The sequence below is a fragment of the Canis lupus genome, chromosome 22, assembly GCF_011100685.1.
Source record: "Canis lupus familiaris isolate Mischka breed German Shepherd chromosome 22, alternate assembly UU_Cfam_GSD_1.0, whole genome shotgun sequence".
NCBI lineage: Eukaryota > Metazoa > Chordata > Mammalia > Carnivora > Canidae > Canis > Canis lupus.
The window spans coordinates 29,221,422-29,244,192 of NC_049243.1; the positions used below are offsets into that span (position 1 = coordinate 29,221,422).

General features: G+C 36.0%; 1 protein-coding gene across 11 annotated transcripts in view; it reads right to left on the minus strand.

The window, feature by feature from the left end:
• Positions 1 to 22,771, minus strand: part of TBC1D4 (TBC1 domain family member 4) — a 180,800-nt gene that overhangs the window by 13,290 nt on the left and 144,739 nt on the right. For 6 of the 11 annotated variants that reach the window (XR_005376399.1, XR_005376397.1, XM_038569750.1 and 3 more), the window contains 6 exons: positions 19,171 to 19,194; positions 12,925 to 13,091; positions 10,742 to 10,951; positions 7,881 to 8,039; positions 3,332 to 3,490; positions 508 to 752 (listed from right to left, as the gene is read on the minus strand). Coding sequence is in view for 9 of the 11 variants with exons in the window: in XM_038569750.1 (XP_038425678.1) it covers positions 508 to 752; positions 3,332 to 3,490; positions 7,881 to 8,039; positions 10,742 to 10,951; positions 12,925 to 13,091; positions 19,171 to 19,194 (964 nt within the window). In the remaining 2 variants the exon portion in view is untranslated. The remainder of the gene's footprint in view (positions 1 to 507; positions 753 to 3,331; positions 3,491 to 7,880; positions 8,040 to 10,741; positions 10,952 to 12,924; positions 13,092 to 19,170; positions 19,195 to 22,771) is intronic. The other 5 variants (XM_038569752.1, XM_038569749.1, XM_038569751.1 and 2 more) reach the window with 3 other exon arrangements.

The window sequence follows — 22,771 nt, forward strand, 5'->3', positions numbered from 1 at the left end:
AATAGTGCCACTGACTTTGACACCTATTCCTCTAGAAGGGCCTGACATTATGATAAAGGCAGGAGACATGGTAAGTTCAAGAACTGTGACACAGCTCTCTGCCACTGATGCATTTACAGGAAAAGAAAAAGACATTATATTTTCAGATTAAAAATAAAGATCTAGTATTCTTTTCAATGGATAAGTTGAGGAAAAGAAGAGGACTTGATTCTTTCTCCATCTCCACTTGCTTACTTAGGGGAAGGAGACTTGAGTACCCACCCACCACCTTTCTAGAATTGCTGATTTATTACCTTCAGGAACTTCATGGGAGGGTTTTTCTGCATATAGATGTCGTACACTTACAGGTTTAGCCAAAGCGCAAATCCCACACTAAGATCGTGAACTTAAAACACACTTCTACATTTATACAAATTCCAAGACCAGTGGGTCCAAATTTCGTTAAATCTTTAATGTTGAAGAGGGCTACTGCTACAATTTCTGGTCAGAGCTTTCCGTGTGCCTCACCTGTAATGACATCATGTCAGGCCTGTACTGCTTGCGGAAGCCCTGGTCGTACATGAGGAATTTCAGCATTTCAAAGGCTTGCTCTTCGCTCATGTGCAGAAGCAGGACTCCAGCCACAAAGCTGATCCCTTGACAGTAACCCACTTCTTTGTCCAGCAATGAATAGGCTTTCAAGAGGTTGAAGAGTGAGAGCTGTCCTGCCCCAAGCTGTGCTGAAAAATAAGGATGAGTAGGAAATGTCCTTCCTGCAGAGGACGAGAGAAGAAATATTTTTGAGATACCCTGATGCTTGGGAGACAAAAGTGAAATTGCAATGCAGTGATTTCCAGGAATAAACAAACATTCTTTTCTGAACCAATGAGAGTTTCTTGGATTACCCATCTAAGAGTCTCTCTAGCAAGCCCCAAATTCATACACATATGAAAGGGAAGCAAATATTTGACACTAACAAGCACTTCTTTCTAGGAAATGACAAGAACATCAAAATTCACAAACAAATTAAGGACTCCTCCAGGAGAGATCCCAGGAAAGTAGAATATAAAATCTATTTTGGCTATAAATCAAGATAAATTTTAAGTTCACATAAAGACCAACCTTGGGGTGCCAGGGTGGCTTAGTAGGTTAAGCGTTCTGCTGTTGATTTCGGCTCAGGTCATGATCTCAAGGTCATGAGATCGAGCCCTGTGTTGGGCTCTGTTCTAGGTGTAGAGCCTGCTTAAGATTCTCTCTCTCTCTCTCCCTCTGCATATATGCCCCCTCACCTCATTCATGCTCAATCTCTCTCTCCGAAAAAAAAAAAAAAAAAAAAAAGACCACCCTCTGACTAAAATCAGAATTCTATAAAAATATATCATATTATTTAAAAGGAAATCTTAGTAGTCCATAAGCAGATTTTGTCCTGATTTTCCTGGAGGGACTTTTTGAGATTGTTTTGTTTTACGTTCAGCCTATCTTTCAGGAAATATTTCTTTTTCCAAATATCCTTTGTTCTCTTAAACCACCACTATGAGCCACATAGACCTCTTTTCTTTATTCAGTATATACAAAAAGGACAAGTAAAGCAAGAGTCAAGCTGATTTCACATAAATTCCCCCCTAAAATTCACTTCTGAATATAAAAATTACTATAGAGACAGCCCAGCAAGCAAACAAAATCAGTTCTGGATCACTGACAAGCCGGTACTAAACACCGAAACAAACCCATCTTCATCACCAAAGCTGTGTACACTTGCATGGGGCTTTCCTTATGCCACAGAAATGAAGAGGGTATCAGCTTCCTTGCGAAATGACTATTCATGTCAGTGAGAATGCCAGATCTTTAAATATTTTCCACCACACATGCTTAAAAGTGATCTTGTCTTTTGTTGTTTTACCCCCCAGGAACTGATAAGATTAATTCTGCAGAGCAAGGGGAAGATAGGAGAAATAACACACTGAGGAAACACAGATGGCTACAAGGAGAGTTAAATAAACAATTTTTTAAATTATTATTTTACTTCATTACTTAAAATTTTTGCTAAAGAAAACTACAAATGTACCCTCTATCTAAGACATTAATTCTAGCTCCAGTTTCTCTTGCCCAGCCTTCCCTTATAATCTAATCTCATCATCTCCTTCTCTTTATTAGGACATCTTGATTAGCCCTAAATGAACCATCCTAATTTCTCATCTGGTCATCAGCTTCTAGTCACAGAACCACAGATCTGTAGGCATCCATAGGGATCGCCTCTTTCAAGGTTTTCATTTAAATGAGAGGATTGAGACTCAGAAGCAAAGTAATTTGCCTAAAACCACAGTTTAGTGGTAGAGTCAGATAAGAACTGAAGTCTTGAGTTTCTCTGTAAAATTCCCCTTTTCAAAAAATATTGACTCAAAAAAATATTAACTGAGCTGGGTCCTTTCGCAACAAAACCTGTTTATCATCCAAAGGGAACAGAGATCAAAACTAGGTTTTCATCAGTGATTTTTATATGCCCTAGTAAAAGGTGACCCCAAGTATAAGGTAATCCCTTATTTTCCCAAATGGCTCACATAACATATCTGGCCACTTTAAATATATCATCCTCTAGGAATACAGATGAAATAGTCAAACGCCAACATACAATATTTAATCCATCTGTTACGTATTTTTAAATAATAAGATATATTAAAATATGTTAAATTAGAGAAAAATTAGAGACAATGTAATTTAAAAACTATACCATTTTCCCTTTCCATTAATTATTTGAAATTCAGCATTTAAAAAGATAGCTTTATGATGATGTCACTGGAAACAAGTACCCATTCATATAATATTAGGACAGCTCATTTTTCTTTCACCCTATAGGGATATATTCATGATTCCACAGCATAACCACTTATTGTTTTCCTTTTAAAGTGATAGTCAAAGGCTTGTTTAAATTTTTGGTGCCCCTTTTAACCTATATTCTAACATATTTTAAAACCAATGTTGATTGAGAAAATAAATGTCTATCTCAAAAGAAAGTCAGTTGTTCAAAATACAGGAATTGAGAGTACCTGATAATATGACCTTTATAATGATTCAAATATAATACCCCTTTGTAAGTTTAGGGACAAGTTTAGGGATGAACACTTCATTCTGTATTCAGGCACTTATGGTATCTTTAACCAAATATAAGGCCAGCTTGCCCTCAAGAAAGGGCAAAGTCAGCAGCTCTGCATAATTCAATAAATCTCCTTTAGCAACACCAAAACAAAAAACAACAAAGAAAACTAAGAAACAAAAATCGCAAAATTCCCCCCAAAAAACTCAACAAAACAACCTACTGTCTACTTTTGTACAATAATCAATATAACAAACATACCCAAATCCACAAGAATTGCATGCTGCTGAGCAGTGAGCTGCTTTAAAAGTTCTTTATACGATATGTCAGGAGGTTGTTGTTTATTGGGCAATCTGTGCCTTAAACGATACTGTAAGGCTAGGAACTGCCAAATTTCTCCTCGCCGACTTTTGGGAACACCTGCAAAGATAAAAAAGCAAAGTCTCGAACTCTGGAATGAAGCTACTAAATTGTAGCTGAGGAACTATGTAATGCTTGAAAACAGGCAGCTATACTGTCCTGCGTTGCCACACTCTGATTACACAGTATGATGTACTGACAGAAGTATATTTTGACAAGTTTAATCCTGTATCTGCTGATGTCTTGCAAAAGAAAACACTCAAATAACAATAATAAAGGCAGTGTTAACAGCATCAGGCAACACTTATTCAATGGGCACCCAATACAACATTCATTGAGGGTATCTTACTACTCAGCATTGTACCAGTGCTCAGAAAACCACGCAGTGAGATAGGCAATTAGTATTATCCCCACTTTGCAGATAGCCAAGCTGAGGCAGAAAGAAGCGAGCAACTTGCCCAAGTTTAGGAGTGGAAGTACAGATTTAGAACTCCCCGAGTCTGGCTTCAGAGGCTAAATTCTAAAATCATGAAATGTATCACAGCTTACTCCTACCATTTCTTTGGTTTGAAGCTAATAACAAATGCCAATACTTGTAATTTCTAAATACTTGACATCAACAGGTAACTTTGTAAAAGAGAATAAAATAGCATTTTATAGGGTCAAAAAAGAATGAAATAATAAGAATGGTCAGTACAACATGAAGGCATAACTGGAGTGCTCTAGAACATCCTCTGGGAAGACAATATCCAGCAATATATAATGAAATTTTAACTCCCATTACGCTTGAGAACTTGAGAACCACAGGCTATCATCAGCATTTCAAAGTATGCCAAAACCGTGTTTTGATTTAGTTTTTTCTTTTATTTATTAGAGAGAGAAAGAGCACACAGGAGTGGGAGGGGCAGAGGCAGAGGGAGAGAGAGAATCTCAAGCAGACTCCGTGCTGAGTCGAGAGTCCAATGTAGGACTCAATCTCATGACCCCAAGATCATGAACTGAGCTGAACCGAAGGGGTGAACGCTCAACTCACTGAGTCACCCAGGCATCTGCCCAAAACTTTGTTTTTTAAGTCAAAGAATATGAAGCACTGGGAGGGACAGAACACAATTCTGTACAGTGCAGGTGTCCTACCTCACAAAGTATTTTCAATTCATATAAACTGCATAGGGAATAGGTTTCTGAGTTCCCAGCTGATGAAGGAAGGTTTCATAGCACTAACCTTTTTGAACTTCAGCACCATTATTTGCATAAACCAAAAGTATTATTGTCCAAAAGGTACAACTCAGGCTCACTGACATAATATATAAGGTCCTCCACAATATACCTCCAAACTACCTTCTTCAGGACATTACCTCCCATCCTACACCATATGCTAAGTAAAAGAAGCCTACAGTTATTTTCACACTTCCAGTTTCTTGTTCCTACTGTTGCCTATGGACTTCCAAGTTCCCCCACTTGACTGCATAGTGTATTTCTATCCATCTTTAATGGCTGAGCCTGAATAAAATCCTCTTGCTGAAGTTCTTCCTCACATCTTTAGGAGTAATAATCACTTCCTTTTCACATACTATCTGACACATACTCTAACATCACCATATTTGGATGAGCTAACTCTACATTTCATGTTTGGCCTATCTTCCCCACTCTGATAGCTCCTTGAGAATAGTGAGCAAATGGTCATCTGTATGTGATGAAAATCCTAATGTATCTTGTTTCTTAAATATTCATTGGATAAATGAATGAATGGTCACATGTAAAATGTCAATTTTTGGGGTAACATTCATTAGCCCATTAAATGTATCTCTAATAACATGAGTGGGCTGTTTTATTATCCATCCAATAATATTTCTGCAAGAAGGCAACTCACTACAAAAACAAGTATTTGTTGAACATCTAACATGTAGCAAATTATAGAGAATGGTACTGAGGATACTTCATTCCTGGTAGATGAATAAATCCATTCTCAGGAATTAGTCTCATTCATTTGTTCATCCATCCATGTACCCGTTTGTTCTTTTTTTAATTTTTATTTATTTATTTATTTATTTATTTATTTATTTATTTATTCATTCATTCATGAGAGACACAGAGAGAGGTGAGAGAGGGGGAGAAGCAGAGACACAGGCAGAGGGAGAAGCAGGCTCCATGCAGGGACCCTGACGTGGGACTCGATCCCAGGTCTCCAGGATCAGGCCCTGGGCTGAAGGTGGCACTAAACCGCTGAGCCACCCAGGCTGCCCCATGTAGCCATTTAGTAAATAATTTGCACAAAATGCTTCTTAGGTGCTAGGTATGTGGGGTGGGGTGAGAAAAACATTAAACAAAATATACATAAATACAAAATTACAAATTATGATAAGCACAGTTAAAGGGAAAGAATTGTGAGAAAAATAATAGCAGGAAATGAATTTGTTTTAGTGGAAGAAAGGAAAGGGCATGCTATTACTGAAGAGACGGTATTTGAATTGAGAGCGAAAAGATAACAGAATTCTCCAGGCTGGGAGTGTGGGCAGCAATCCCTCAGGAAGAAGAATGTTTGAGTGCCCTTGTAGGCAAGGAATGGGGAGAGAAAGAAAGAGTGGGGGGTGGGGGTGGAAATAAAGGGATGATGGGAAATGGGGAGCAAGTAGAGAGGTAGGGAAGAAGGAATGCAAGGAGAACTGGAGCATTCCATGCAGGAAACAATCTGGGACATACATTGGACCCCAGAGTAGTTCAGCCACTCTGGAGTACATGATACAAGCTGAGTCTGCCTGAGATTCTCCCCCTCTGACCCTCCTACTGCTCATGCATGTGCTCTCTCTCAAATAATTTTTTTTTTAAGTTTAAAATGTATTCTATAGAAAGTGGAAAGATGAGCACCTCTAAAAAATCTTTAAAAGTCATACCAACAGGGATCCCTGGGTGGCGCAGCGGTTTGGCGCCTGCCTTTGGCCCAGGGCGCGATCCTGGAGACCCGGGATCGAATCCCACGTCAGGCTCCCGGTGCATGGAGCCTGCTTCTCTCTCTGCCTGTGTCTCTGCCTCTCTCTCTCTCTGTGGGTGACTATCATAAATAAATAAAAATTAAAAAAAAAAAAAGTCATACCAACAAATAGTGTGATCAACCATTCACACACATTCTATTAACCACTACTGTGTCCCAAATAATGCAGTCAATAAGAATCTTTAGGACTTCCATATCTTCAAGGAAAAAAAAAAACCAATATATTAGGCTTGTAAATGTAGCATCTTACAAAATTAATCTCAACTTCATTTAAACTGTGTAATAGTTTCATACATTAATCATAAGCTTTTTTTTTTTATTTTTATTTATTTATGATAGGCACACAGTGAGAGAGAGAGAGAGAGGCAGAGACACAGGCAGAGGGAGTAGCAGGCTCCATGCACCGGGAGCCCGACGTGGGATTCGATCCCGGGTCTCCAGGATCGCACCCTGGGCCAAAGGCAGGCACTAAACCGCTGCGCCACCCAGGGATCCCTAATCATAAGCTTTTAAAACAAAATCCATTATCAGATTTCTTCGGCTATTTTAGGATTTTTATTTTATACTCAGTTTAAGCAGGCCACGGAGATTCACATTTTAATATCTGGATCACAGAAATGCACCTCAAATACATGCTAGTTTTAATGTTAAATTTAAGATGTTTAAATATCAGTCATTTTACATGGCAGAGCAACAATGTAGTTTTAATAGCTAAATGAAAGCATTTTTTTCCAAAATAAAGGAACACACAGATAGAAGGAAAACCCTGATTAATAAAAATATTAATCTGTTTATGTATACATTCGTGTAGGTAAACATATATATACATATAAATATACACATATTTATATAAACATTTCTGACCAAATGATGGAAATGAGTCAAGTCTGTAAGTCTAAATTATTTTTATGGATATGATCCAAGACCTGTACCAATGCATTCACTCGTTCCTTGGTCATCAACGTAGAGCTAAGAACAGCAGGTTGAAAAAAGACAGGAAAATCTATAGAAAAAGTGTCTGCTAACTCCTCAGGGACAGTCTCTCCATTAGCACTTTTTTCCCAATTGAGTCACTGACTGTAGTCAAAGCAAATTACTCCCATTTTTATACGCAAAGCACATAAGCCTGAGCTACACAATCAAAAAATCTCTAAACTTTTTTTTTTTTTTAGAAAAGATTATTACATGGGCACCTGAGTGGCTCAGTTGGTTAAGCATCTGCCTTCAACTCAGGTCATGATCCCAGGGTCCAGGGATCGAGCCCCACAGTGGGGCTGAGCAGGGAGCCTGCTTCTCCCTCTCCCTCTGCCCCTCCGCCCTGCTCGTGCTCTTGCTTGTGCACACACACTCTCTTAAATGAATAAAAAATCTTTAAAAAAAAAGATGATTACGATGATCCACCTGAAACTAACGTAACACTGTGGATCAATTATACTCAAATAAAAAAAATATCCAGAATACCTTCTTTAAGAGAAATATGAATATCTTCCATGTCACATCTGATTTTGGCTCTGCAGTTCAACAACTTCTTATCCCAAGTTATTAAGACTTCCTTCTGACATACACCAACTTCTTCATAGTCCAGTTTAACTTTTCTGGACTGGAGTTCATCTCTGCTTGCTAAGAAAAACAAAAGAATTTATGTAAAACCAGTGAGTTCTTAAAACACTCCATTTTTAACATTTTGCTGTATTTGTAAAAATAAATCATACTGAATGAATTTTAGGAATCCACCAATAACATCTACTCAAAAAGTAAACTTAAAAAAATTGAAGATACATGAAAGGTTTCCAAACTTTGAGTCATTTCATGTAAAAAAAAAAATATTATGAAGGACTTCCCAAGGAGGGTTTACTCTATATCTTACAGATGGGAACTCTGCTAGGCATTTTACAAACCATGTTTGATAGGCTATACACTAAATTTTTTTTTGACAAATGTAATAGCCTCAGAAGCAAAAACTTGCATCATTTTCAACACCATTAGTATTTTATATATGACATATAGAAGAAAACAATACCTCATACTAACCTTAATTAGAGAAATATTTGACCATGATGACCTGATCAATTTTTACAACTATTTTCAGAGTTACTGATACTGCCTTTAAAAATGCTAAGCCATGTGTCCCTGTGTTTATTTTTAATAATCTTAAAGAGGAAAATTCACTTTGCTGAAATTAACACTACCACCATTTTAAAAAATAGTACAGAATTCTCTCTCATTTGATGGTCTAAAATATAAGCCTAGAGCTCATTTTTAAAAAGGCCTATAAAAGCCAACTCCTATCTTAATGTGTTCTTTATCTTCAGTAATTTACTCCAAAAGGGAAAACAAAGAAAAAACATTTAGCTATTTTTCCTCTCTTTCATTAGGGTCACATTGAACAGGACTTTCTCAGATCAATGTGTATTCATTCAAGCTCACAGTGTTCAACCCCTTACCTTCTGCAACACAAATCTGTCATGCATCCAAAGTCCTCGACAGCACAAAAACAACAGCAGAAGGAGTATTACCCTTTACTTAGTGTGTCTGAAACCATTTCAAAGAATTTAAATATCTTATAATACAGCTATTGAAGTAAGGCACCAAAAATTTCTACTTAAAAGTCCAGACATAATCAAAACCAAGTTTCACTACAGAAATCCTCCTCCCGGATACCACTAGATGGCTTTCTAGCAGAGTTTAGCTTTGCTTCTCAATATTTGCTTTATATTTCTCTATGATAATCATATTTTTTAAAGAAGTGGGTTCATTAAAGCTAATGATTAATATATAGCCTATATCTAACTTTATTAATGATTTTTGTTTACAATGAACAAAGCACATTTCCTTTTCTCCCCTCTGCAACCTTCTCTAGATCATTATTCATTTAAAATAATATTCAAGACCTATATACCAGCCACAGGCCCTGAGAACAAAATGCTGAGTAAGAGCAGTCAACATCTGCCCTCACTGGTTAACTAGGCAAAAAATTAGAAACCATCAATAAGTGATTATCCATTGACTAGCATTTTAATAAGTTCAACTATTTTTTGTCTTTGTTAGTTAAGTAATGAAATATAGACTAATAAAGGTTTCTAATCATATCTGCTAAACGTCACCTCTTGTCTTATCTTGAATATGAATGCAGTTCCTCTCAAAATCTATGTATGCTCGAGTGGGCATACCATTTATCACGTCTAACTTTTAAAATCTGTATCAATAGCAATTCATTGGTTTTTTAATTTGAAAGAAAAGAAGATTAATTTCCTAGGGCTATTTAAAACCTCATATACTTTCCATTCTGCCAATAAAACAGTAATAAAGAAAATACACTGTTCCCCCTGCAAACTAAATATTGTTCAATTTAAAAACCAAACTGAATATTAGGTGTAGTAAGAGGAATCCTAAGATAGGTGATGAACACAGAAACGTGAATGCCTGTACTGAAAAAGCTTTTTGTAGACAACACAATAAAAGCAAGCCAGAGAAAAACCTAGATTGTACATTTTCCAATAATCTTGTAAGTCAAAGGACCTACTTAAGCCGAATCTTTCATTTTACAAATGTGAAAAACAAGCCCCTTTTAGGTAAAGTGAATTGCTAAATATAATAACATTAATACATTTTTTGAGTTTTGGTATCATCTGCACATCTCCTTCTGCGTGGTTCATAGTGGGATAAATATCATTCTTTCAAAGTTGGAGAACACATTCTAAAGGATTTGGTATTTATAAACCAAGCAATAAAGCACAGAAATGGCACAGTACATAGAGTAAATTATCCAATTACAAATTTAATGATTTGAATATGATTTTTTAAATAGAAAATGTATAAAGCAACAATGGAAAAAAATAGGAACTTTGATTTGGTAACAGGTAATTAGATAGTTGAACTGGGTACAAAACAGAATTTATTTGAAATAGGCACATTTCTCCTATTATGAATACAATTAGCCTAAAAGTTGAAAATCAATTTAAAAAGAAGAGAATGTGTTTTTTCATGTTTAAGGGTTTTTCTCCTAAGTAATGCACAATAATATTAAACTTTCAGCCATATCAAATACATTGACTCCACACTACCTACACATCCTGTATTACCCAACTATACTCTAAAGGTATCTGAAGTTTTATCTATTAAACAAAAAGGCAAATATTTTAAGCTGAAAATTCCCATGTCATAGCAACCTCACAAAATAAAACTAAGCAATTATAACCAGTAAAATCCTAGAAGAAGTGTATTTACATTCTGAGAATGAGTGTGGAGGAGCCTGGGGGTGGTTTTAACCTAAGCCCTTCAATTCTAGGATCTTATCATTTAGCCCTGTTTGAATGGCTAACCTTCAAGTTTCTGGTTTTCTTTCTCCATTCGAAGCAACAAGATTTGTTGGTGTATGGCTTTTCTCCACAAACTCCTCAGTTCTTCTGCTTTCTTTCTTTCCTCGGATTTCTCTGGGTCATCTTCCCCAGACATGAATATAACCAGCGGTTCCTCCTCCATGGTTGGAGCAAGAGGGGACAATGGCAACAGCTCGCTCCTGTCCAGTCCATCTGCAGAGAAGAAAACAGTGAGAGGCATTCCTGAGTAGTAACCCCGACTACGGGAAGCTTTGTCTAGAATTGGTGTTCTCTCATCCCATCTTCCACCTTTAAAGCTTTTCACAAAGCCACTTTCCCAGTAACTGCATTTCTGGAACTAACGATTTAAGTAAATTCACAAAGCTAAATTCCCCTGCCAGATTTCCCTCTCTCAGTGAAATGAAAGCACATGTAATTTCGCCACTTCTTCTTTCTGCACAAAGTGACCTATAAGATAGGTGCTCTCAAGTGAAATGGCATTCCCCAGAGCCCAACACTTCTGCAATTTATCTTTGTACATTCACCGATTGTGCAAAGCAAAAAGATTTCATGAGCAGGTAAGGGTGATGTCCTAAAGGTCTCCATCTACCAACAGAAACCGGCAAGAGAAGAGCAGCTGAACAACACTGGGCATGTCTTGGCTCGGCACCTCTGCTTGCTCCTGCAATGTTCTCTTACCCAATTCCTGGACCCCACGCTCTCCCTCTGTTCCAGGACATCTTTTGCACTCCTGCCAATTATTTTCCTATTAACAAACATGATTGTGTCTCTTAAAACATTTCTATGGTTGCTTATATCTAAAAGCACAAAGTCTAAACTACTGCAAATAGCATACAGATGGATTTAGACTCTGGCCTCCTGGAACCTTTCTGGCCTCTGGTTCTACCTCCCACTCTCTGCTCCCATCATGCTAAATTTCTCATAATTCTCTCACCTCCAAAGTTCTCTCCAATGATGTCAGGCCTTTGCTAGTTCCTCTTTCTGAAACATGCTTCGCCCAGCAATGAGTGTAAATATAATATCCAACATTTCTGTGAAGCTTTCTCTGGCCACCCTACGCAGAGTTAATTTTTTCTCTAGGAATGTCAGTTGTTTTCTTGTTTTGTTTTTTTTTTTCTTACTGACTTCTGCCCTTACTTTTATTATTTATCTCCTTAATAAAAAATTTTTTAAAAATTGTACTCTGTAGTTCCTTTTCTAGCTTCTTGAATACTTAGTATATTTGAGTCTTGTCTTTCCTGATTTTAGAAATGCCCTCTAAATATCGTTCAATGTTGATGTGTAAAGCACTGAACATCATATTTTCTTCCTTCTAGTTTCTAGTAGTTTTGTTTCCAAATATGTGAAATATTTTAGTTGTCTTCTCATTCTTGATTCTTTCCTTTTTTCACTGTTATCAGAGAATATAGTACGAATCTTTATGATTGTTTTACTAAATTAAATTGCCTTTGTAGCCAAATACCTAATTAACTTTAAGGAATGTTCCATGTGTGCTAAGAATGAATGAACTTAATCCTATGGGGGCAAGGTTCTATATAAATATCAGATCAAGCTTGTTGAATTGTATTTCTCAAATATTACCTATATTTACCTTCTCTGTATTTAATTTTCAGAGATGAGTATGTTAAAAATATTCCACGAGAGCTACTGATTCATTTCTCCCTAACATTCTATGAAATCTACTTTCTAGCTTTCAAGGCTATCTAATTATGCATGCTCTCATCATTGTTGTATCTTTGTTTATTGTTATATTTACTTTGCCCTTTTGGATGCCTTTGTTTTAATTTCTAAAAGGTCTAATATCTTTTGGTTGACATTTGCCTAGTGTATCTGTATCCATTTCTCTATCATTGAACATTTCTATGTCACTTTTATATGTGACTCTTGTAAAAGTATAGGTTACTTTTCTAATAAAAAGATCTATGCTTTTCTAGCACTATCATAGTGCTCAGTCTGGGAAACTCACTCATTCACTTGCTCATGCAACAAGCATTTACTGAATGTCTAATTATGTTCTCATGATAACTGAGAAGTTAACCACTGTATCAGATATGGAAACAGAAGTTATTTCTCTACTCTAATCACTTAAATCTCTTTGTACCCAAAGCATTGCATTCCTTTCTTTAGTTTATGATACTGGGAAGGAGTAGTTCTTTAGCATGTACCATACAGACCCTGCTGCATTGCTGAGGGAGATTTGTTCATGGGAGAAGCAACCCTGAGGAAAATACGCTGTCGCCAGGAGATTCGACGAGGGGTGACAGGGGTTCCTCCAGCGTTTAGGGACTCATTGCTGCAAGTAGATGAGGTCCTTTTTCTCCCCTCTCCATCACTGTGGAAAGCAAAAAAATACATAACTTGTAAGGAGAACTACATGACATGGTTCTTCACAATGACATGGTGCACAAGCCATTCACAAGTTCTGCCATTGGCAAGCACAAGCCTCAGGCAACATGGCGTAATGGGTCCCTAGCCACACTAGTCACCCAGGCCACCATATCCTAGGGAAAAATGCAATCCAAGCTACAGCTCATCATGAACAGCTCACCTGTTTCTACTCATTCCATAGAAGCCAACCATTTCAAGTCCTGACCTGAGGAACTGAAGGATATATACAGAGGAGCAAAGGTTGCTTAAATAATTAACTCATGCTTTGCTAAAAAATTTAAAAGTATATTCTAAACATGTAAATATTCCATAGATGGCTCATAAAGAGCTTTCCTTATACTGTTACAGAATAAGCTGAGAAAGATAGCTTCTCACTGCCTGTGGCTGTTAAGATCTCTCCACAAATTGTTAGCCACCAATATCTGGATCATGGCAGAAAGTAACCTGAAAATCCTTGGGATTATGATCAGGTGATATATTAAGGAAAAAAAACTGTGGTCAATAAGATTGGCTAGGTTCAGATAAAAAGTATGCAACATTTCTTTACAGCAGGACTTCATAGAGACAGTATTATGCTGGTATGTATTATGACTCTCAAAGAATGAAGTAAATTTCAAAAATTTAAATAAGTGAACTTATTTAAATCATTTGACCCCATAATTTGGGGGGAGTTTCAGGTGTAACATCTTTCTACATTACTGCTTTATGAAACAAACATGTGGGAAACGCCGGTCTGTTTTAAAATTTTCATTTCCGGGAAGCCTGGGTGGCTCAGTGGTTTAGTGCCGCCTTCAGCCCAGGGTGTGATCCTGGAGTCTCGGGATTGAGTTCCACATCGGGCTCCCTGCATGGAGCCTGCTTCTCCCTCTACCTCTGCCTCTCTCTCTCTCTGTGTGTCTCGAATGAATGAATGAATGAATGAATGAATGAATGAATAAATAAATAAATAAATAAATAAATAAATAAATAAATAAATAGAAATAAAAATAAAAATTTCTTTTCCTAGGAAAGAACATTCTAAGTTATGCTACACCTTTCTGCAGTAAAAGTTCATTATGCCTCAAACTTACTTCTGACACTAATTATGCTAACAGCTGGAACTCCATGCAATAATTGTGACTGCTAGTAGTGGTAATATTAAGTTTCAAAGCCTCTGAGCTTTCCTGAGAAAATGATAAAGATAACAATATTTACAGGTGGTGATACCACCAAGTAAAAATACAGGACTTTTGATGGAGTTAAGAAGAGTCAGTACTTAAGTCAGGAGAGGAATGCAGCACCTGCCTGTCATGGTTTTATTCATTTTACATACTCATAGACATCAGGTAGTCCAGTTATCTCTAATCCTGATCTTCCTGGAAGCATTGCTTCTGGATCAGCTAAACTAAGGTTAAGAAGCTGCTGCACAGGGATGCCCGGGTGGCTCAGTGGTTAAGCATCTGCCTTCAGCTCAGGTCATGATCCCAGGGTCCTGGGATGGAGTACTGCATTAGGCTCCCCGCAGGGAGCCTGCTTCTCCTTCTGCCTGTGTCTCTGTCTCTCTCTCTGTGTCTCTCATGAATAAATAAATAAAATCTTTTTTTTTAAAGCTGTTGTACAGTTAGCAAGTGTCATAATATGATACTTCAGAAAGTAGCTGATAAATACATCTCAATAAAGTCAAACCCCTTTGTTATGTATCCTAGATAAAATTATAGCCCCAATATGTGTCCATGCTTCAAAACTCCCTATAATACTGAATAAATTCATTCATCTTTACTTTCACTTTGGAAAGAATTAACTCAAGTATTTCCCTTTTGGAAACTGTGATTCAAACATTCTGTAAATAATAGTCATATACCGATAAACACTCTTGAAGTACTCTGTATCTTCATTTTTGTAACACTATCTTACCAGCAGTTAGTTGCTAAATGCGCAGTATTCATGGATGTATGTCTAGCTCCTGGTATAGTTACTGGCAAATAATAGTAAGCACTTAACAAATATCCATTGAATACATTAATATTGTAAAACCACATGAAATATTAACTCAGAAGGCTAAGTAAAATGGACAGAAAAAATCATATTGGCTAGACTAACATGCCAGGAATAAATAAAAGAATACCTTTTAAAAACCCTGTGTTGGTAGCATGATGTTTAAGTCTTTCTGGCTTAAAGTTCTAACAGCTCTCTTTTCCAAAAGTACAGACTGAGCTGTGGATGGCACTGGTAGGTACTGACAATGACAGCAGTGTTAGTAAACAACTTAAGGCATCTTTTTCCAATTAAGTATTATTCCTGTCTTATATAAGGGCATCTAAATTTATAATTTAAGGCTAGAAAGCTTAATGAAAGACTTCTGTAAATGTACCTATTTCAGTATGCCTCTTGGAGTAAACATTCCATAATTCCTCTTGACTTTTTTTTAGCAGCCCTAACAAACAAGCTAGAGTAAACTAAACCAAAGGATTCTGAAACTTTTATAATTTAATGATGTAATTAAAACATCTTGTAAAAATCACCTTCCAATTAACTAAAAATACAACTGAAAGGACTCCTATCATTATTGTCTCTAAAATATGTGCTTTTGGGGGTAAAGGGTATAAAACAGGACCATACAGTACCCTCACATTAGCCTGTTACATGTTTGAAAGTCTCATAACATCTAAAATTGTATATCCTATAATCTAAATAAATTGCCAATGGACACATTTTCTTCCTATGTCAGGAATTTAAGTCAGAATTTACAAGCCAAAAGTAATAGGCATAATATAAGATAATAATATACTGAAAAGAACTTATATAACAGACCATTGATCCTTCATCTTGCACTAAAACAGGGCATCCTGAAAAAGCAGGTTGGTGGCTGAGATAAGGCAAAAGCTGCCCTGCTTAATTTAGTTAGAGAAGTCATGTATGCAGAAGTCAGAGTCCAGATAAGGGTTTCACAGTCAGTACATATAAAGCAACTTACCACAGCTTACCTTTTGATTTACATTTGGTCAGCAATCTGACTTTCCTAAGGTGGTGATGCCACTGTCCTAGGCATTTTACAAGTATGAACTCATTTTATCGTCACAAAAACGTTATGGGGTAGGTGTTATTTCTATTCACATTTTTAATGAGAAAACGGAGATCTAGGTAACTTGTTCACAGTTCCACTGATAGTAAATGGGGAGCCAGGATTCAAACCCAGGCACTCCAGAATCCAGACACATAGGCACGGCAGTTCATCATGCCGATGTAAATACCCTGCTTTATTTCAGACAAAGCACTAATTGGACTGTAAAACTAAAGCTGTTAGGAACCTGAGTACCTTGTGTGTTTCTGGTGAAAAAAAATCAGTCTCTAACTAGCATTAAGTCTTTCGGTCAGTATTCCTTTTTCCACTTTTTTTTTTTAATAGATAAAGTCATATGTTTCAGCAGAGAAATAACTTCAAAGTATTAGGTGTTTGTTCATTTATGTAAATGTCTCATGTCTTTTTTGTTTCTGAAATAACTCCATTCCAAAATCAAATACTTTTTTTAAATAACAGGATCAAATACAAAACACACTATAATATGGTGGACTATACATATTTGGTGTATTCATTATCTTTATATTTTTTTAAATGACAAGACAAATAATAACCATTTTTTTCATATAGTCTTTTTCCCTCCTACTTTTGCATTTTGGAACATCAACATGCGCATCATTAAACTGCTTCCCAAGAGACATATTCGGGAATAGTATTTTGTGCCAGAATTACCTCTATTGAAAATTTATGACATTATAAATGAACAACTAGGAAGGAAATACAATGTAGAGAATTCCCACATATTTTTGTATTGGTGTATTCTATATGTATTTCCTATTACCAGTCTTATCATTCTTCCAATTAAGAACCATAATCGGAAAAGAGTCAATAAGAGCTTTATAAGGGGAGGAAATACCCTCTCTTACGTGTTATCACCCCATAGGCTGGGAGGCATTTCCAAAACCTTCTGGACAAAGCATGCATCCAAAGCTATGATGCTTTGGGAGCTATAACCCTCCCACACAATTTAAGATAATTTTTTGATACATCTTGGCCAAGCCATTGGAGCCTTCACCACATCAACTATTAAATTAACATTATACTTCTTGTGTTAATGCAGAATTTTTAATACATACTGGTCTGCTTTCATAACAATTAATTTGCTGGATAGTCTATTAATTAAGGTGTCTTGGTGACCAGTCACAGGGACTCAACTTTAAGGTTGCAATCATGTTTTATTCCCTCCACCCCTGCCCCACCCCTGGAGGCAACACAGATACACTCTTCCCAAAGCTGAACTCCTAGGCCAGGACCGGTTTTACAGAAGTGTTGTTCTGCTGAGCAGCCCCCCATCCTCCAACCCCTCCAACCCATCTAAAACTACTAGCATCATAAAGTCCAAACAAGTGACTAACACCGACTAAAGCTATATCTAAATCACAACCTTTTACAACTCAAGATAGAAACAAGACTTGATTACTGTGATAGCAACCATGTGACAGAAACCTGAAAAAACTTTCTCTTTGTAAATGCCTCAAGAAAACCTTATGGAACAACATAGTGATCAAACTTTAGCTTTTTCCACAGGATCGATAGTACAATTTAACTCATAATCCCATCAGGTACACTAATAGTTTGTCTAAGTCCTGGCTTTCAACTGGGGATAATTCTATCATTCTATGGAAAAGCTTTACTAATTAAATAAAATTGACATTGAACTATTGTAGTGGAAGGCAATATATAGAATCTGAGCTGTGAATCATAGATCAATCAGTGGAACAATGTGTTAAAAAAAAAAGAATGAGAAAAACAAAGTGTTTTATTTCCTAAACTCTACAATGAATGGCAAATTTTTAAAAGATCAAGTTCTTTGCATTGGAATTTACACTATCTCTGAACAGCTAGCTCATTTGCTTACTCACATCCTTAAAACCTGAAATGAAGAAAATAATATAAAGCAAGATCTAAAACATCCCTGGGGTTCAATCTAACCATATGTAAAGTAAGGAATTATAGGCCAAATGATCTCTAAGGTAATAAACAGACCTAATTCTAAGCCTGTAGTAGAATCTAGAAGGACATACAGTACAACTAACATTTCAATTAGGCTTTTAAAAGTAGGTAAGAAGTATTATTTAAAGATCTTACACCCAAACATTAAAAAGTATTAGTCAGTTACAAGTCTCAAAAGGAAGTCACTTTTTATCTTATCAGTGTGGCCAAAATGATTTTCTTTTTTCTCCTTCTTTAATATGTGTTTTCATTCCAGCTAGAAAGAAAGCTAAATGTTAATGGCTCCAAATAGGAAGATGGGTAAGTCTGTTTTTCACTGGATTCCTGATATAAGCTAAGTATAGAACTAGAACAAAGCAAAGAATAATCATTTTCAGTTAAGTTGTTCAGCCATGATTTTGGATGTTTACCAAAAAGCATGCGGGTCAAGAGGAAGAGATGTCACTACAGATGTGGTCAGACTTCCATAATAAGGAAGTAGGTGTTTTCCTTTGTCCAGACCAGTGGGAAGTCTGGCAGGCCTCAGCAGTATCTTAAAGTAACCAACACGTCAAGAATTAAGGTGTACAGAAATAGACTAACAATCTGCTTTGGGTGAAAACCAGATTAGATTTTATGAGTATGTTTCTTTTAGGATGCTCATTTCTGCACCTCCTCGGGATTTGAAATAAACTCCTTATATATACATATGTACCTCTAATGAGCAAATTCATGTCTATTAATTCAAAATTAAAATCGGGCTTTGATTGAAGGCCACAGCACAGTACTGGGGAATTGTCAACATGGAATAGAGTAGAAACAGGATTTCTGTTTGCAATCAACATTTTATATGATCATTTGTGATCTTTGATTATACCAGGCATCACATTTCCCCTACTATATAATCATCATAGCATTGGAACATTGGCATGCATTCAAGAGACAGCCAAAACTGCTTTTTTAAAACTGAGAATGATATTTGGTTGGTAGAATTTATGAATTTTTATAAGAACATATTTAGACCTCTAATCACCTTGATTCTGAAGCAGTGTCCTGTCTAGTACAACAGGAAAAGAAGGAATGACATTAGCACACAGTGAGAGATATATGACAAAATCAGGATTTAGAATCAGAATAAAAAGGCATATCCATTAGTCATCAATAAAGCATAGATAAGGTCATTTCAATATGAACCATGAGCTATGTATGATAGTACCATTTTTATTAGTGAACACAAGAGAACTACATAGAATCAAACTGTAGCATAAAGTACTTCATCAGAAAAAATCTTGTGTTCTCACTGAAAAGTCTTATAAGTAAATAGAAGTAATGACTGTCATTTTACTTTTAACCAATGAACTTCAACATAAATGTTTTTTCAGTTACAGGCTTAAAAACTGAGAAGCAATTATAAGGAGTGACAAAGATGCCTGTTGATAGAAAGGATGGATATATTTGATAAATGAATGTTATATAAATATACTATATCATCACAATTATAATTTAGCTACTAAACAATGAAAAAACATTAAATTTTTAAAATTTAATTCAAAGGTAAAACAAAACTATGCTCATTCCTTTTCCTTTATCATTTTAATGCTGCACAGATAAATCTACTAATCAATAAACCATGATATTAAAACTCTTTTGGCTCCTTTTTCTCAGCCTGCTTAAAAACAGTAACCCAATAGGTTTTTATAATTCAGAATAGAGATCCTAGAAAAGGATGCCTAATCTGAGTTTAAAATTTCAAATTAATAGGTTTGTTTAAAAAGTAGTATATGTTAGCCTATATTCTAACCTACTCATACCTTATTTGACTATGTATATTTAAAGATACAACTAATAAGATATGAGCTACTCAAGTGAAAATAAAAGTGTAATTTAGAGTATTCTGAATTTCCTCCCCTAGTTCCAGATATTACAGTAATTGTGTCTGCATAATGTTCTCTCTGAAAGTAGTGATGACAAATGCAGATACAGAAATCACTGGTTTAAAACCACACCCGCGAATATCCTCATTCTTAGGAAATACATATTAAAGTATTCAGAGTGAAAAAAAAAGTATTCAGAGTAAAGAGACATGATATATGCAACCTATTCACAAATGGCTTAGAATAAGATATATGTATGCATATATGAATGCATGTATATATTCATATGTAAATGGACAGAGGGAATGATTTAAAAATATAGCAATTTCTAAAAGTTGATGAATCTGGATAAAGGGCTTGCAGCTCTCCATAATATTTTTCAGGTTTTCTATAAATCTGAAATTATTTCAAATACAAATTGAAAAAACACCCCCTCCAAGACTATAACTAGTAAATTTCTAAGTGACTTACTAGTTGAAATAAACCTATTAAGAGTGAATTTTGTCCAAAAATTTTACTACTGTGGACATAGTCTTCAATAATGCACAGATATGCACAACTAATAATATTAAGATTTAATTTCTTTAGTAATCTCTCTACCTAACATGAAGGTTGAACTTACAACCCCAAGATCAAGAATCACACACTCTACAAAAAAAAAAAAAAAAGAGAGAGAGAGAGAGAGAGAGAATCACACGCTCAACCGACTGAGCAAGCCAGATGCCCCAGCAGTATTCTTTTAATAACCAAAAACTAGGGATTCCTGGGTGTCTCAATCAGTTAAACCTCTGAGTCTTGATTTTGACTCAGGTCATGATCTCATGGTCATGATATCAAGCCCCATGTCAGACTATGTGGTGGGCATAGAGCCTGCTTTAGGATTCTCTCCCTCTCCCTCTGCCCCTTCCTACTGCTCATGATCTCTCTCTCTCTCTCTCTCTAAATAAAGACAATAATAAAATTAAAAAATAACTTAAAACTAGAAACAATCCACATGTCCACTGGCAAAAGAATATATAAATTGTAACATTAAGAGGAATACTATACAGCAATAAAAATTAATGAATTGAAGTGCACATAAAAATGAGAAGGAATCTTACAAACTAATGTGCAGTGAAAGAACCCAAAACAAAAGAATATATGCTGTATCATTCCATTTATACGAAGTTCAAAACTAGGCAAATAGTGAACTATGGTATTAAGGTCAGGAGAAGGGGAAGTCATTGGGTGGGAAAAGGAGAGGAACTGTGGAAGTGCTGATAGCATTCCATTTATTGACAGAGCTGTGACATAGGGGTATTCACTCTGTGATAATCCATTGTCCACTGTATGCTCATGATCAGTGCACTTTTCTATGAAAATAAAAATTTTAAGTCTCTTTTTGGCCTACTGATTCTACGCTTGTCATATTATTTTTAAAAAGATATGCAGAAATTACAGAAAAATGTACAAAGGCTCTCTGATTTTTAGATTTTCTCAGAGCCAAGAAAATATTACAAAGTGCAAAAAACAGTATTAATACAAATTTAATACAAATTTTTTGTATTTTAATACAAATTTAAAAGTTCTCCACATATTTAAATATATGACTTCAAGTAAGATAGTTACAAAAAGTGGAAATTTTCAATGCAGAACTAACATACACTTGCCTCTGACTTCAATATCCTACTATTAGAATGAGGTACAAAGGACTAAGAAACTATGAATAAGAATACTGCACACACTTAAGTAAAACTATTAAAGATGAATATGTAATACCCTATACTACAAATAATCTAAACACTATAAATAATCTTTAAAAAAAAGTCACTGTTTTGTGATTCTACATCCTGTTCACAGTTAACCTTTCACCTTCTCAATGGCTCTTCCTAATTGTCACTTCTGGGAATGCTTCTATTTCCAGAAGAAAACTGGGATTGTCCAGATGCTCACTTTCACTAATGTAAGAGTAAGAAACTGCCAATGTGTTTCATTGAAATGCTGCATTCCTAATAATAGATAGTACTATAGAGATAAGGCAAACTGGTGTCTTTATAGAGGTACATTCTTGGTTCTCTCAATTCATGACATATTCTGTATATAATATACTGCTTTTGTAGCTGATTTTTAACTCTTCTCCCACAACGTTGTCCTTGAAAAACCCTTATATATTTTTTAATATTTGTTTTTTTTACATAATCCCTACACCCAACGTGGGGCTCAAACTCACGACCCCAAGATTTAAGAGTCGCATGCTCTAGTGACTGAGTCAGCCAGGCGCACCCTTGAAAGACCCCTTAAAATCAGTTCATCACTAAATTTCTTCACTAGAAACTCAATGGACGTGAATCTGTACTAATTCAGAGGACGTTCAGATTCAAATTGTTTTCAGTCCAATCAATATTAACTATCTTTCTTGGAGTAAAAACAGAGTAGCCCCGGTGGCTTAGTGGTTTAGCGCTGCCTTCAGCCCAGGGTGTGATCCTGGATACCCGGGATTGAGTCCCAACGTCAGGCTCCCTGTGTGGAGCCTGCTTCTCCCTCTGCCTGTGTCTCTGCCTCTCTCTCGCTCTCTCTCTCTATCTCTCATAAATAAATAGAATCTTTAAAAAAAAAGAAAAACATTTGGCACACATAGATAAAAGATACTCAGAGGTAATTCGAGGATCAGTATACTTAAACTAGTTACTGAAGGTTACCCATTCAAATGGGATTTCCCAAGTCTGAAAGAAATGAGGCCAAAAGAATATCTAAGAAAATCCTAGTGGCACACAGGCTGTT